The 16200-nt window shown below is 54.1% G+C and overlaps 1 protein-coding gene across 1 annotated transcript in view; it reads right to left on the bottom strand.

Annotated features, from left to right (window-relative positions):
• Nucleotides 1-15971, bottom strand: part of PARP1 (poly(ADP-ribose) polymerase 1) — a 38282-nt gene extending 22311 nt beyond the window's left edge. The window contains exons 1-5 of the mRNA XM_026509517.4: nt 15758-15971; nt 11201-11366; nt 3710-3825; nt 2898-3112; nt 1281-1380 (exon numbers count right to left, since the gene is read on the bottom strand). Of these exons, the coding sequence (XP_026365302.2) occupies nt 1281-1380; nt 2898-3112; nt 3710-3825; nt 11201-11366; nt 15758-15877 (717 nt within the window). The 5' untranslated portion in view covers nt 15878-15971. The remainder of the gene's footprint in view (nt 1-1280; nt 1381-2897; nt 3113-3709; nt 3826-11200; nt 11367-15757) is intronic.
• Nucleotides 15972-16200: the final 229 nt, after the last annotated feature.

The following is a 16200-nucleotide window of genomic DNA, read 5'->3' as shown; positions in this document are numbered from 1 at the left end:
CGGCCTCCCCGTCAGAGCACGGGTGGGGCGAGCCTCCTCCCTCGCTAGGGTCCCCGGTCAGCTACTCACGACCTCCCAGGGGCAGACCGCACCCCTGCAAACCGGACAGAAAAATGCCAGCCCACCGACCCCATGGAGTCACTCTCCACGCCAAGTGAGGATTTTAACGAGGCCTGTTTTGTCTTGTTTTTTTTAAAAAAAGATTTTACTTCTAAGTAATCTCTATCCCCCAAATGGGGCTCAAACTCATGACCCTGAGGTCAAGAGGTGCAGGCCCTAGCGACCGAGCCCGCCAGGCGCCCCTCGAGTGAGGAAGATAAAGCGACCAGCAAAGCGACACCGCGCACACACACGTCTGTTCCCGCTTCGCCGCATCTGCCTCCCCCTCCCCGCCCCGCCCCGCAGCACCTGCACCGTGTCACCAGTCACGGGGACGGGGGAGTGCGTGGCAAGTCTCGCGGTGCAAGTTAAAACCGAGGAAGCGAACTACACCACCAGCTTGACCGAGGCCAGGGAGCATGTGATTTTCTGACATTCTTTTCATCTCTGATGCCGCTCAGGAGAACACACGGGGCGGGGCAAGTGCAGAGTAACACCAACCACAACCCACCGCCACCGGCAAAAATGGAATCGATCCTCTCACGAGAGCGCCGAAGCAGGTAGAAATCGTGTTCCCAAGACCGATGCCGGCTCTCCCCTGCTTTTCATTTTCTTACATATTCCAGAGCCGCGGATACCACGCACGAACGTGTGTGAGCGACCAAACACCCAGCACTTTCTGACCAATCATTTTTACTTTGCTTCAACACACGCGTCATGAACACAGCGCTGAATCTCTGATCCGTGACTGTGGACTCAACGGGCGGTTCTCTTCTCTTTCACTACACACCTATCGCTTTTGCACAAGAGCTCTCCATTAAAGAACTAGGAACAGCCCTGTCTCTTCCAGGCTCCTGTGCGTGCCACGCAAGTCTGGCACCCCTGAACGTGACACTCCCTGTGCAGTGCGTGCCAGCGACCCTCCAGGTGCAGGACACAGGGGGCCGTGAGGCTGGGGAGCAGCTGGTCCAGCCCCTGGAGCCCGAGCGGGGCTCTCCTTCAAGCACGAAGGCCTGCTCTGGGGGTGGAGGGAAAGCCGTGCTATTTCACCACTGCTCCCAGTTTGGGAATTCTTGGAGGTCTCGGTAAGTGGGATGCACACGCCCCCCAGAACTTTCCTCCCAGAACGAGGGCAGAGAATTTAGAGAACGATGAGCAGAGACCCACAGCTCAGAGCTCACCTTGAGGGCCCTCTCAAGCTTACTATCCTTGTCCTTTTCTTTTTTAGATTTCTTCTTGGCCACTTCATCCATCCCATCCACCTCGTCGCCTTTCCTCTTTCTGAAAGAGACATGGGACGAAAAAGAGCCATCAGAACCCTGGAACCAGAGACTGGGTGGAGATGCAGGACCTTCACATCCTTGCAACTCCTGTCTGCCAGGCCCCGACATACCACGTCTCACTCTGCCGCCAGGAGCTCATGGTCTGCCCAGGCAGTATTGGCGATGGGCCCCACATACTTTGCTGCCAAGAGGCGGCTCAGGGGTGACCCCAGGGCCTTGGAACTGCCTGTCCAGGATCCATGGCTCAGGCCCCATCTGACATGAAAACCCCCATGTATCTCTCGGCACGAATGAAGCAGCTGGAAGATTCTGGCAGGGACTGTGTTGCCGAGGGACTGGGATTGTGGAAAGATGAACCACTTGTGCCAGGGGCCGAGCCTTTCAAGCTAAAGCACAGGGCTGCTCCTACGGCGGTTCTCCGAGGTGGGGCTGCACCATCATTTAAATCCCGCCCACGGGAGCAAGAGTCTCCGCACAGCTTGCTAGTCACCCGATTGAGGGAAGCAGTGAGGGCCGTCGCAGCCCCCCAGAACAGGCTGGGGTGGTCACAGTGGTTAAAATTCAGCTGCAGCTGTTACAGACCTGACTTCAAACCCTAGCATTTTCCCTCATCCACGAACAGAGAACGCCGTGTACCTTCCAGGACCGTGAACTATCCTCGTCACGCGCCTGGCACGGTGCCGGCCACACTACAGTGCCCCACTGATGCCGGCTGTTACAACGGCACACGCGTGAGCTCCTGCCTCCTGACACGCACATCACGGGCGGTGCTGTCCTGAGGACCTTAATCCACGAGCCCGATTTTCCAGTTTCCCCACCTATTCCAGAGCCGCATACACTGCCCACGAGCTCGTGTGCGATGAACCCAGGTGGTGCATGACAGCTGCTCGATGATGGGAAGGTCAGGGTCACCCCAATCCTAATACCATCCACAGCCGGGCATAGCTCTGACACACCTCCCCTTCTGTGCCCATGACCCAAGTGACTCCAGACTGGGGCCCAGGGGACAGCAGAGGGAACAGGAAAGAGTAAGCGCCCATGGACTCCAGACTGGCTCCGACTGGGCTTCCCATCCTAAATGCTGGAGCCACAGGAACCCCACGCCATTCTGACACGTCTCATCCACTGCTCCCCTCTCCCACCACAATCCTCCTAGCAGCAGCATCAGAGAGACCCAGACACAGGAGGCCGTGGGGACAGGAAAGCGAGTCATCCAGGGGTCCCAGGAGATGTGGTGGTCTGCCTGGGCAGGGGGAATACTCAGGGTGGGAGCGTGTGCGCATGTGGTGGCAAACCGGTTCCACCTGTCCGTGGATCAGATGGGGAACTGGGAACGGGCCGGGCGGGAGCTGTGGGAACGTGCGCTGGGGAGGGGTGGGCAGGGGCGCGGCTGTCACTGTCCCTCACTCTGTGACCCCAGCCTGCTGAGTGTCAGCAAAGGGAGACACGGGAATAGCCTGGCATCTGCAGGGTCTCACCGGAGCCCCACCCTGCCTCCCATGGCCCCCCACCCACCCTTCACTCTTGACTCCCGGGAGCTGCTTCTTCAGGGTTTCCTTATCTTCGGCGGTGAGGAGGCCGAAGCCCTTGAGCTGGCTGGCGCTGTACTCGGGCCGGAAGCCCAGCTCCTCCCTGTTCTTCACAAAGCAGTTCGGGTGGTACCAGCGGTCGATCATGCCCAGCTGGGGCTTCTCTGGGTCCAGCATCTTCTTGGACAGGCGTATCTGGCCCTGCAGGAAGAACCACACGTGGTACCAAGAAGACAAGAAGAATGGTGACATCGGTGACCTGGGGGACACAGGGGCCAGTCAGCACCCCACCCAGCGGGGCTTCAGGTCCAAGGGTACCGCGAGGGCTGCCAGCAGCCTCGGACTGCTTTCTCCCACCCAGGATTGTGTGCTAGCCTAAGCCTCAGCACCCCCGTTTTAAATGGGGTCAACTCCACCCACCCACCCACCTACCTGGGCCCATGAGGACGTGCTACCTCTTCCCTGATAATGTTCTGCTGGCCCCGAGCTGACGTAAGCAGAGCTGGCCTTGGAACACCACCTAGGACGGGTCCACCCCCCACCAGGCCCCCACTCCAGCGGGCTTTTCTGCCATCCCCGCCGCTGCCTTTTTACATATGAAGGCCCCTCCCTCAGAGCGGCAATAACTCCACACACTAGAACCCCGTGCAGCCTCGTGGACCAGCTTTGAGTCCAGGCTGGACATTCTCAGGAGTTCCGAGCCTGTGAGATGGTCACGTGACGCTTAACCGCCAGGGCTGCGCTAGCCCCCAAAGCCCCCGTATCTGCTCTTCTCCAGACCCCCTCCTCCGGGCTCACCTTCTCTATCTTCTCCATGCAGCCCTTGCAGGTGCTTCTGTTGGACTTGGCATACTCGGCCGCGAAGTCCGCCAGCGTCTTGTCCGTCTTGCCGCCACCTCCATCCTGGCCTTTGCCTGAAGGATGGAACACAGCAGCGCCGCGTTCAGCCTCAGGGCGGCTCCGGAGACCCCGAACCCCCGAACCCCTCCGCCGGGACACCTCGTGTCCGGGCGACTGCGACTGGCCCAGCTCTCCTGCGTCTGCCTCCAACAGCTGTGCCTAACACAGCTGCTTTTCTGGCTATAGAAGACAACCCTTCCGCGGACAGGCTCTCGAAACAGCTCGGTGCCCGCGGGTGCCTGTGTCACCCTCCGGCTCCATCACTGCCCTGGGTCCACCCCCTCACTGTGGAAAGTGCTTCCTTAGCGCTTATCATGAAAGCCACGCCCTCAGCTACATTCAAACGCCACCTTCTGATTTCCGGGCTCCTTCTCGGCATCAAAGTTACGTGAAGTGAAAGGATAGGGAGTGTCTTCATACAGAAAGAGGACTGCAAGTAAGAAGCATGCAGGGAGGCGGCATTTCTAAATCAGTGGGGAAAGCTGGGGTCATTCAGCAAGGAGCCCTGGGGATAAACAGCCAAGCATCCAGGAACAAAGGAGAGTCTTTTCTTATATAAAAGTAAGTCCAAGACTGAATGTTTCTGTCTTAAGATCTGGAACAAGACAAGGCTGTCTTCCCCAACCACATCCATTCAACATTGTACTGGAGGCTCGAGCCAAGTACCATTAAGGCAAGAAAAAGAGACAAAAAGTGTAAGCTTGGAAAAGAAAGGTAAAGTCACCTCTACCTGTAGGGACTTGACTGTGCAAAAAACTACTTCTACCGTTAAATGAATTGAGCAAATCTGGACAGTGCAAGGTCGACATATAAAATGTTCCTATATGTGAACAATAAACATACTTAAAAAAGAAATTAAACCACGCTCCAGTGTAAATAAACACACAGAACAATTAGAAACAGATTTAGCAAGACACACGAATCTTCTGCCTGAAAACTTTGGGACAGTGTGAAATTGAAGGCCTAAGTAAATGGAGTTACTTCACGTTTATGGATTGACTCCATTTGTTGACGTATCGATACGTCAATCCACTTTGATCCCGATTCCACGTGATGCCAGTCAAAGTCGCAGGGAGGGGGCCTGAGTGGCTCAGCAGGTTGAGTGACCGACTGCTTTCAGCTGGTGTCATGATCCCAGCGTCCTGCGATCCAGGCCCACATCGGATTCCCTGCTCAGCCGGGAGCCTGCCTCTCCCTCTCCCTCCGCTGCTCCCCCTGCCTGTGCTCTCTTGCTCTCTGTCAAGCGGATGAATAAAATCTTAAAAAACAAACAAACAAAAAACCTAGCAAGCCTGTTTGGGCAAGAAATCACTAAGTTTACCACAATTTTTGTAAGGAACTACAAAGGACCTAGAAAGGTCAACACAATATTGAAAAAGAACAAAGCTGAAGATTCACGCTATGTGATTTCACGATGTCCCACAAAGTTGTAGGAGCTAAGACAGTGGGGTGCTGGCAGACAAACCAGCCAAGGGGTCCAGAGTCCAGACACACCCACAGTCATGCAGTCACCTGGTCTTAACGAAGTCTTTTCACAAATGGTATGGGAACAACATGGTAGCCACGTGGAAAAGAACAAAAAAACCACCCCCTCCTCACACCTAACACGAACATTCTTTTAAGACTGATCAGAAACCAAACATGAATGCCAGACCCACAAAACTTCCAGAAGAAAGCAAAGGAAGTATCGTCACAATCTTGGAACAGGCAAAGACTTCTCAGGAGGCTGACGGCACTAACGAAAAAGAGAAAGAGAGGGGGAAAAAATCAACCACTGCCAGTAACTAGACAAAAGGCAAGGCCCAGAATGAGAGAAGGCATTCACATTGGTACCTGATAAAGGACTTCAACCTAGAATATTCTACGAACCCTTACAACTCAAGACGACGACTACTGCAAACTGAAAGCACGACGTGCTCTCGCCGCACACGCATCGGTGGCTGGTACTGACGAGCGCCTGTGCCCGGCGCTGGTGGGATGGGAAATGGGGCGACTCGGAAAGACAGTCCAGCAGTTTCCCTAAACAGCGGAACGGAGACCTACGGACACTCCGCCGCTCTGTCCCGAGGTGCTCACCCCGGAGAAGCAGGAGCGCGGGTGGCGCAGCGACGCGCACACGAACGAGAACAGCAGCTGTATTTGTAGCAGCGCGAAGCTGGCAACGGAAGGCCGGCTCAGCGGTGATCTACTGGAGGACTACCCTCCGCAATCCAAAGCACAAAGGGTGACACGCGAGGCAGCCTGTGTCTCACGGGTGTGGTGCTGAGCGGAAGGAGGTTATGGGAGACGTCCACGCTACTCCTTTGCTTCTTGAAATCCTAAGTCACACAAAATTAATCCACGGGGACAGACATCAGAGCCTGGCCTCCCAGGTGGGGAGGGTAACAGAGCACAAGGAACCTTCTGGGGGGAAGAGAAATGTTCCCTAACTCCATGGGGTGTGTTACATGACTGCCCACATTTCTCAAAAGTCACATAAATCATTAAAAAAAATCCCGGATGAAAAACTGAAAAATCAGACCAGAACCAGAAACTGCAAGTGAGCAGACAGACACGAGTACAGGACATTTACTCCCGGATGAAGCTTCGATGCAGCAAAACATACAAACGCACTTCAAAGAAACACGTCCAAGGGCAGCCTGGCTGGTGGGTGGAGCGGGCAACTCTTGATCTCGGGGTCGTGAGTTCGAGCCCCATGTTAGGGGTAGAGTTTACTTAAAAACAAAACTTTGTATTAAAAGAAAAAAAGTCTTTACATATATTAAAAAGTCAAACTGGTAAATATATTTGCAAAAGGTATGACAAAAAAATTTGTACCTTTGTTTCATTATGAAAAACACAAAATGCCCTCAAGGATGAGGCAAGGACACCTACGAATATCACATTAATAAAACTGACTACCAAATGTGACAAAACATGCCACCCCACCCGGAGCCAAGGGAAGAGGAGCGGAAATACTTGACGCGGGCATCTGCGCACGCGTGGTGCCAGTGCAGGGGATGCAAGCCTACTGGAAGGCAATGGGACACAAACAGAAGCCTCGGGGTCATCTCTTCGAGCCGCCATCCTGCTTCTTGGAATTAAAGACACAGCTGGACAGGTGCCCAGGCTGGACAGGAAGTCTGCAGCAGCTCCATCTGCAACGTAGCAAAACGCGTGAGAGTGCAGCCTCGAAGGACAGGCCGTCTGGAGCTGAACCCTGGCTCATTTGCCCTTGGCCTGGCCTCGGCCCCGTAAGCTCACCTCTCAGCGTCTCCACTGGGCACGGGGCTCCCGCACAAGGGTGAGAGGACGTCGATGTCAAAGGTCGTGAACGAAGCACAAAATGTAGCAAACCTCAATAAATGAATACTGCATATTTTAAAAATGATACAAACTCACAATTCTTAACGTGAAAAGAGTAAACATCAGGGGCGCCTGGGTAGTTTCGTGGGTTGAGCGGCTGACTCTTGGTTTCAGCTCAGGGTCATGGTCTCAGGGTCGTGAGACTGGGCCCCACGTCGGGCTCCGAGCTCAGTGAGGAGCCTGCTTGGGATTCTCTCTCCCTCTGCCTCTCCCCCTGATCACATACCCTCTCTGAAATAAATAACTCTTAAAAGAGAGTAAATATTAAATTGTAAAACACAGTACGTAGGTCAATGTCACTAGGAAAATGCAAATCAAAATCACATGAGAGAACACCTTAGGATGGGTATTACGAAAAAAAGGAAAACAAGAACCACACAGACACACGCACCCCCTCAGACACTAAAGCGCTGGCAAGGATGCAGGGGAACCGGAAGCCGTGTACTGCTGGCCGGGACGCACAATCGCACAGCCCTTCCAGAACACAGTAGGGCAGGTACACAGAACGCTAAACGGAACTACATGATCCAGCAGCTCCCCTTCCGGCCGTGACCTACGAGCATGGAGAGCGGCGTCTGGACCAGGTACTTGCACACCAATGTCCACAAGCAACACCACTTGTAATCGCCCAAGGGTAGAAACAACTCGAACGTCCCTTGATGGGGGGACAGATAACAAACTGGCGTATCCATGCCGTGGGCTGACAGCATGGACGACCCCAAGGACACACGCCAAGGGAGACAAGCCAGTCCCAGAAGGACAAACCCCGTGTGATTCCCTTCCCAGGAGGCACCCGGAGTCCCACTCAGGCAGAAATCACAGAGTGGGAGGAGAAACGGGGAGTTACTGTGAACTGGGCATGGAGCTGCAGGCTGGGAAGATGAGAATGTTCTGGAGGTGGACAGGGTGATGGTTGAACAACAGTGTGAGTGTGGGTCATGCAGACGAAGCACACTGGAACACTGCTCGGATGGTGGACGTGTGTTTTACCACCCACACAAAGTGACCGAGCGTCTGAAAGAGTGACACTTAGAATCCCAATTCTACGGGAAAGAAAAAACACAGCACACACGTGAATCAGTATTTGAATAGAAAATTCCTAGGGAGACACCCCAAAGACCAATGGTCGTCATCTTGGAATCACAGGATCTGGGAAGATGTAAACTTCTTGTGTGGCTCCGTCTATTATATCAGGCTCTTGGATACAAAAATCCCTGGACAACTAGCAGGTATTATGTTAACTTTAGGACTTAAGATGTCTCGCAAGCGGAACACAGCTACAGCAAACCTATTGTGCCTTTTCATATTATAAAATGATCTAGTTTGATACACGTAAATTGTAGCTAGAAGGGACATATCCCTAAACAAACAACCCCCACTAACCTGAACACAAAAGGGAAAATGACCAGAGAACGAGAAGAACTTGTTACACCTGCCCCCAGCGCAAACTGACACCCTCACCCTCCGGACCGTTTCTTGGCAAATTCGCTGGTATTTTTACTCACGAGTGTGAGCAGTGTCACTGACCTCTCAGCTTCCACAGACCAGCAGCAGCAGGGGGCAAACACGCTGAGGCGAGGACAGGGAGAACAGTTTAGCACAGGCAAAGGCCGGTGGCCGTTTGCGCGACAGCCCGGCGTCACGAGAACGGGCTCAGTGGGGTCAGCTTAGAAGGCAGACAAACGAGAACGCAGTCTCAGATCTTCAACAAGTGATTAAAAACGATTTAAAATGTAAAGGCATCTCGAACAAGTTAGGTCTGTGGGTATCAACAAGCTGACTCGAGTTCACATGGAAGAAAAAGACCCCGAACGGCCAACACGATATTGAAGAAGAAAAGACCGAGACTGACACCATCCGACTTTAAGACTTACCACGAAGACAGTCGGGTACTGGCAGGATAGACAACCTGATAAACAGACCAGAACAGACCCCAGAAATATACCACCCCCCAGTCACTGACATCTCACAAAGGAGAAAACACTATATAATGGAGGAAAGGCAATTTCCAACAAGTGGTGAACTGGACATCCGCACACAAAATGAATCTAGATGAAGACTTCATCTCCTTTACAAAATTCATCTAAAAAGGAAACCATACTATAAAGCTCCCAGAATGTGAAACAGGAGAAAGACCTGGCTGACCTAGGTGTGGCGATGACGTTTAGACACAACACCGAAGACACAGTCCAGGAAAGAAAGATTTGGTAAGCTGGACTTCTTAAAACTGGGGACTTCTGCTCTGTGCCAGATACTGCGGAGAAGACAAGCCACAGACAGGGACAAGAGATTTGCAAAAGACAGAGCTGATAAAGGACTGCGATCCAACACAGACGAGCCACTCTAAAACTCAGCGGTAAGAAAATCAACAAAGGGCAAAATAGCCAGACTCCTCCCCAAAGAAGAGATTCAGACGGCCACAAACACACGAAAAGGTGCTCCGCATTGGAGGACATCAGGGGATTGCAAATCAACCCAGGATACCTCTAACATGCCTATCAGAACGGCCAGAATCCCGATCACGGACACCACCAAACGCTGGAGGGAATGCAAACCGGGGCAGCCACTGAGGGAGACGGTTTGCTGGTTTCCCCCAAAAGGAAACATACTCCTCCCGGAACGATGAACAATCACGGTCCTTGGAACCCACCCAAATGAGCTGAAAAGCTATGTCCACACAAAAACCTGCACATGGATGTGTACGACAGCTTTATTTGCAATTTCCCAAACTTGGAAGCAACCAAGATGCCCTTCCGCAGGTGAACGAACAGACCGTGGTCCATCCAGAGAACGCACTATTATTCGGCGCTGCAACGAACGGAGCCATCAAGCCATGAAGAGACACGGAGGACCCGCAGTGCCTGCTCGTCTCCGAGTGAAGAAGCCAACGTGACGAGGCTGCGTGTGAATGACCCCAGCTCCGCTGACACTCGAACAAAGCGGGGCTGGGGTGCGGACCCCCTCGTGCACTGAAACTGCGTGTAACCTGATGCCCCTGAACCTTAACTCCTTACAGCCTACCATTCACCAGAAGCCCCACCGGTAACCGATGCATCCTGTTACGTGTATTAGATATCGTACTCCCGGGGCGCCTGGGTGGCACAGCGGTTAAGCGTCTGCCTTCGGCTCAGGGCGTGATCCCAGCGTTATGGGATCGAGTCCCACATCAGGCTCCTCCGCTGGGAGCCTGCTTCTTCCTCTCCCACTCCCCCTGCTGTGTTCCCTCTCTCGCTGGCTGTCTCTATCTCTGTCGAATAAATAAATAAAATCTTAAAAAAAAAATAAATAAATATCGTACTCCCCACAGATTACAGAAAAGAAAATGTTAAGAAAACCATTATGAAAAGGAAACATCGACAGTAACGTACTGAACTTCCTAAGATCCACACAGAAGCCAGCGTTCAGTTCAGACCCATGCTGTTCAAGAGTCAACCGCTGTTTGGTGAACACTGTCCAAACCCGTACAACGTGCACTGAACCCTGAACCTAGCGACCTGGGGTGATGACGAGAGGGCCACTGTAACACACGCATCGCTCTGGAGGGAGACAGGGAGAGGCCCTGTGTGCGTGGGGGCAGGAGACACACACCAACTCTCCGCACTTTCTGCTTCATTTTGCTGTGAACCTACAAATGCTAGGGAAAAAAAAAAAGTCTATTAAGAAGAAAACTGCAACAGACTTCAAAGCTACATTTCTGGGGCGCCTGGCTGGCTCAGCTGGAGGAGCAGCAACTCATGATCTTGGGGTTGTGGGTTCAGGCCCCACATTGGGTGTAAAGATAACTTAGAAATAAACCTTTAAGAACAAAAATAAATAAATAAATAAAAGCTCCAACTCAAGCACCTTAAAAAACAAACACCCTGCCATAGGCAAGTCGACGAGGCGCCGCCGAAATCACACACTGGCTCCGTTATTTACGTGCGCGCCTGGGAGACACGGGGCGGGGGGGGGGGGCAGGCAAACACTCTCTCAGAAAAGGCCCCAGAGAAGCTGCCCAGCTGGGGCCTGGGGAGGACACCTGCCGCGTCCCTGGTCTCTACACACCTGTGACGCCTCCAGCCTCCGCGGTCTTCTTGACTTTCTGCTGGTCGTCCCACCTGAGCTCAGAGAAGCCGTCCACCTCTACGTCGGGGTGTCGGATGCAGTGGCCGACCTTCCAGAAGCAGGAGAAGTGGTACCAGTGCGGGACTTTTCCATCAAACATGGGCGACTGGAAGAGAACAAAGGGAGGTGAGAGAGCAGCTCAAGCCCAGCCCTCAGCAGCTGCACACACGACGCCCTTCTTCCCCTTCTCTGTAAAACGGGGACAGCCGTGCCTGTGTCCCCCATGTTGTGCGAGAAAAGCTGTGAGCCGATAAGAAATGGCATCCCAGTCCACATTTCTCAAGATCTCCCCCAACAGCTACCTGCCACGGCACAGTCTCTTCTTGGGACGCGGGGCACAGCTGGGGAACAGCATGGGGAACAGCGGCGCTTCTGAAGAGAGCTCTGCCCCACGGGCCACGCCTCAGTGACTCAACTTCCCTCCAGGTGCCACGGAACACACACAGGACCCCCGCTCTGTGACCCCATCCTGCTGTGCCTGCCTGGGAGGCCAGTGACTGCCCCCGTCGGGCCTGTGTGGCCCAGAAAGGGCTCTTTTAGTGCCTCTGCTGTTAGAACAATAAGGGACAAGGCCCAGATAATGAGCAAAGCAGAGAAAATGTGTCAGGAAACAGTGTCAAGCCGGCAGCAGCCACACCAATGTGTGCGGAATGAATGAACGAACTTCTTGGAGGGCTAAGGCCCAGGGAGCGGAGACAGCAGCCCCCAGGGCCCAGGGCTGGACGGTCAGCATGCGCACCGTGTAAGTCCAGCCGCGAGGAAAGGTGCTTCCCCTCTCGCGGTGTGCTTCCTCCTTCCCTTGCTGCTACACACTCGGGTTGCTCCTGATGCGACACCATCAGGCTCCTCTCCTGGCAACAGTGCCAGCTCTGGGCTCGCAGAGCGGATGGTGACGGTGACTGGGTAGAGTGGGACCAGCACGGGCATTACTCAGTCCCTAGAACCCTTCACAAGCTATCACAGGTAACCCTCAACTGCCTCTGGGGTAGGAACCGGCTCCCCCAATTCACAGATGTCTGCGGCCAGTGACTCAGCCCTGCCTGCATCCACAGCAAGGTTCTGTCCACTCACTACGCTGCTTGGCAGGAAGAGCTACTTAAAAATACACAAATGGTTCTGACCAAAGCAGAGGAGACTCCAAATATCTGCTTTTATAGGAAATAAAGCTAAACGCCACGCAGATGGAATAAAAGTATTAAAACAGCATCAAACATAAAACACCACGAAGAAATTTTCAGATGGAGCTGTCGGACAGGGGAAATTTTCTGGAAGAGCAGCGATGACTTCTCCCACCTAGGCCCCTCCTGCTGTGAGTGGCCTCTTTCTCAGTGTAATAGATGCAGAAGGAAGGTTCTCGCCAGGGCACCATCAAGGACTCCCCAGCATCGAGCTGCCTGGTTTACAGCATATCAGCTGCTCCCTTGGCCCAGAATGCCCTGCAGCCCCACTCGGCTCCCCAGAAGGCTCCTCCCAAGCCCCTCCCAGTGAAGAACAATCTGTCTGGGTGATGACTCGGTCAGTGCCCGTGTCCTGCACTAGGCTGGAGGCTTGCTGAATTCAGGGCGCGATGCCCATCTTGCTAGCATCGGGCAACACCTGCTCACAGAAGGCACTCAAGTGTGTGGACGCCCCCAGTCTGGAGATAAAACAACAGAAGGGAAACGTGGGGTAATTCCTGCTGGGAAAAAGATGCCCTCCGAACCAAACAAAAGATGGTCCCCCACCCCCACCCCCAATAAACAGCATTCCCGAACAGACTTGTGTTCTGGCTCTCGAACTGCCAACGAGGCAGGCAACACCATCTTGCTGTACGTCCGCAGGGGCTCGCGCTCGGGGTCCTCCTGCCTTGGCGCCCCATCGACCCCTCCTCCGCAGAACTCGGGTTATACTCCTACACAGGAGGGCACGTGGCCCAGTGCCCCTGCCCCACACTGGACCTTGTGGCTGTGGCGTGTTTTCCCGGCTCTGGTGGGAGCCTTGGTCTGGGTGCTGTGTCCCAACCATCAATGCAGCCTGGGGCGACAGAGAGGTGCAGCCCAAGGGTGTTGTCACAGCACCGGCCTGGGGGACTGTAAGGGCTCCCGGTCACCCTTGAGAGGAAGGACCCCTGAGCAAAGCCAGGCTTTTCTCTAGAAGTTGGGAGTAACAATGATATGGCAGGAAGGGAACTAGAGCAAAGTCACGAGACTATGCTTCTACCTGGCAACTCTTAAGTGGCATAATCTCCGTGTGCTCAGCAAACACACTCCCAGCACCTACTGGGGACCCAGGTCCTCACTCAGCCACTGTTTCCTTCTGCATAAAACTGGCCAGCCCACTGCCCACCTACCCACAGAGAGCATGGAATGCCGGTTAACAGCCTGCAACCCTGCTGTCTGCCTTAACCCCGCCCAAGACACAAGAACGCAGGGCCCACCCGTCAAAAGGCCTCCATTCGGCCCCCGGAGGCTGCCTCGGGGCAGCCACCTCCAGTATCAGGTATCGGACACTCAGAACAATCCTCCCATACAAGTGTAAAAGAAGGTATTTAAACCCGAGCAGGAGAAGAATGGCTTCGTTCTTTCCGGCTTCCAGCTCTGCCTACAAGACCGGACTTTACATTCTGAGTTACGACTCCGCCCCCAAATACAGCCACAGAAAACCACTTATTTTCAATAATTTCTTTCACGATCAGGAACGCGAGCCTAGCCCTCCTCTGTATTCGGCACACTGACTGTACTAAGGTTTTCTGTCCGTCCTTCCCAATAAAACAGGGTCCTCTCTGGCTACCTAGTGAAGCCTACGAATGTGTCTTTCTCGAATAAAATTTAAAAACACGTAACAGAACACACGGGCTCAAAAAAGACTGAAATAGTTACCAAAACATTTAAAAATTCTGTGGGATACAGTGAGCTTTAAAGCACGAAATAAGATTTAGCGACCACGCTAACAACTACAGTAACACTGAATACTGATGAGCGTAATGGATGATTTTGAGAAATCCCCAACAAATGTAAAGCGGTATGAAAATATCTGTAATTATCACTGGTGACAAAAATCATAGGTACTGCTTTTGCTTTTCTGCTTTTACTCTGCTGCTTACATTCATAATTGGAGGAAGTAATGAATTTTATTTAGAGACTAGTGACTACAGAAATGTAAACTTCTCTAAATCCACTGACTGCCACCCCCACAGACTTTATAGGTTAAGAGCCCCTGTACTGAGAGAGCTTCTCCCTCTTTTTATTATTTTAAAAATATTATTTTCAGGATAGTTAACAGTGTTATGAGAGGGAGCTTCAGATCAGGCAGCCCATACGTTCAGGTTTAAGATCACAGAGCCCCAGTGGTAGATCTGACTCTTCAGGCAGCAGGCCTTGTCTGCTTCTCCAGCCTCGATTAACTTCCTGCCACTTCTGTGCGTAAGGACCCCTAATCAAGCTCCCACCCCAGGCACTCAATGCCTGGTGCACGGGTATGTTTAGCAGCTAGCGTCCCTTTAACCAAGCTGGTGGCTCCTGGGGTGGGCAGGGGACCCTCTTTGTGCCCCTAGTATGTAACACAGTGCCTGACATGCTCGGTGTTCACTGAAGGATAGGAACCGCACCTCAGGTACTGAGTTAGGTATCCCTGAGGATACCAGAACAGCCCCAGTCTCTAAGGCACTTGGTACCCACTCCGCTTCACCTGGTAAGTACTGAAAGCCCAGCGACGACTGCTGCCTTACTGCAGAGAGAGAAAATCAAGTTACCTTGACCACGAGCACAGAACTTAGTGAACACAAGCTTCATGTTGGAGAAGAGTGGGACAGGGCAGGGGAGAACCAACATTTAACAGGCACACAGGAGGAGACTAACAGGTGGAGGAGGCAGGAAGCCCTCCGCCGTGGCAGGGGCCCTCAGAAACACCGCCCAGTCCCACACCCCCACCTGAGAGGCCTCAGAAACCGTCGGGGCGACCCCAGTGTGTCCAGAAGCCCCGATGAGCAACCCCCCTCCAGCCTCTCTTACTCAAACCAGAGAGCTGCAAATGTATAGGGAAGAGAAAGAGCCTGTAAACCTGGAAAGTTTGGGGAAAATATTATTCCAAAGCAAAATTAGGCTAAAAGTGAATGCACTGTACAGAAATAACACCGACTGGTATAGTCCTGCATAATTAAGAAAAAACCGAGAGTGAGCGGATGTTGAAGCCATAGACGAAAATAGATTTTAAAAAATCCTCACGCGCCAGTCGCCATCATCAATGTAGGACAAAAATCTTCCAGCACGAGCGAGGTCAGAACCAGGCCAGCTTCAGAAGCCCACGCTCGCCTCTCCCCCCACCCCCCGGCGGACGGCAGGGAAGGAAGCAGCCCCCCACCCAGCAGCAGAGCTCCGGGCCGCACTTTCCGGGCTTTCGAGGGTGGACGGGCGGGCGGGTCCCGGCCCCGCGGCTGGCTCCCGGGGGCGGCCCCTCCCCCCTTCTCCCCTCCCCCTCTACACCCCCTCCCCCCACCGCGCACAAAGCGGCCGCGCGCACCTGCACCATGATGGCCATGCGCAGCGAGTCCTTGGGGATGCTCTCGCTGCATTTCTTGCAAGACGCGCGCCCGCTCTTGGCGTACTCCACCCGGTAGAGCTTGTCCGAGGACTCCGCCATCGTCCCCTCGCACCGCCGCCGCCGCTCCGGGCGCTCCGCGCCGCGCCCAGGACACACGCCGCCGCCGCCGCTCGCCGCCCGCTCCTCGCTCCCCGCAGGCGCCCGAGCGCCGCGAGCCGCCGCCGCCGCCGCCGAGCACGCAGCGCTCCCTCGCCGCTCCCCCACCGACTGCTGACGCCCGGCCGCGGGCACGCCCCCCGCGCACGCGTCTTCGGGGCGGGGCCGCCGCGCGCACACGTCCTCTGGGCACGCCCCCCGCGCACGCGTCCTCGGGGCACGCCCGCCGCGCGCGCCCTCTGCCGGCTGCGGGGGCAGCGTTCCCC

Source organism: Ursus arctos, unplaced genomic scaffold (assembly GCF_023065955.2).
Source record: "Ursus arctos isolate Adak ecotype North America unplaced genomic scaffold, UrsArc2.0 scaffold_2, whole genome shotgun sequence".
NCBI lineage: Eukaryota > Metazoa > Chordata > Mammalia > Carnivora > Ursidae > Ursus > Ursus arctos.
This window is presented reverse-complemented; position numbering and strand designations above follow the sequence as displayed.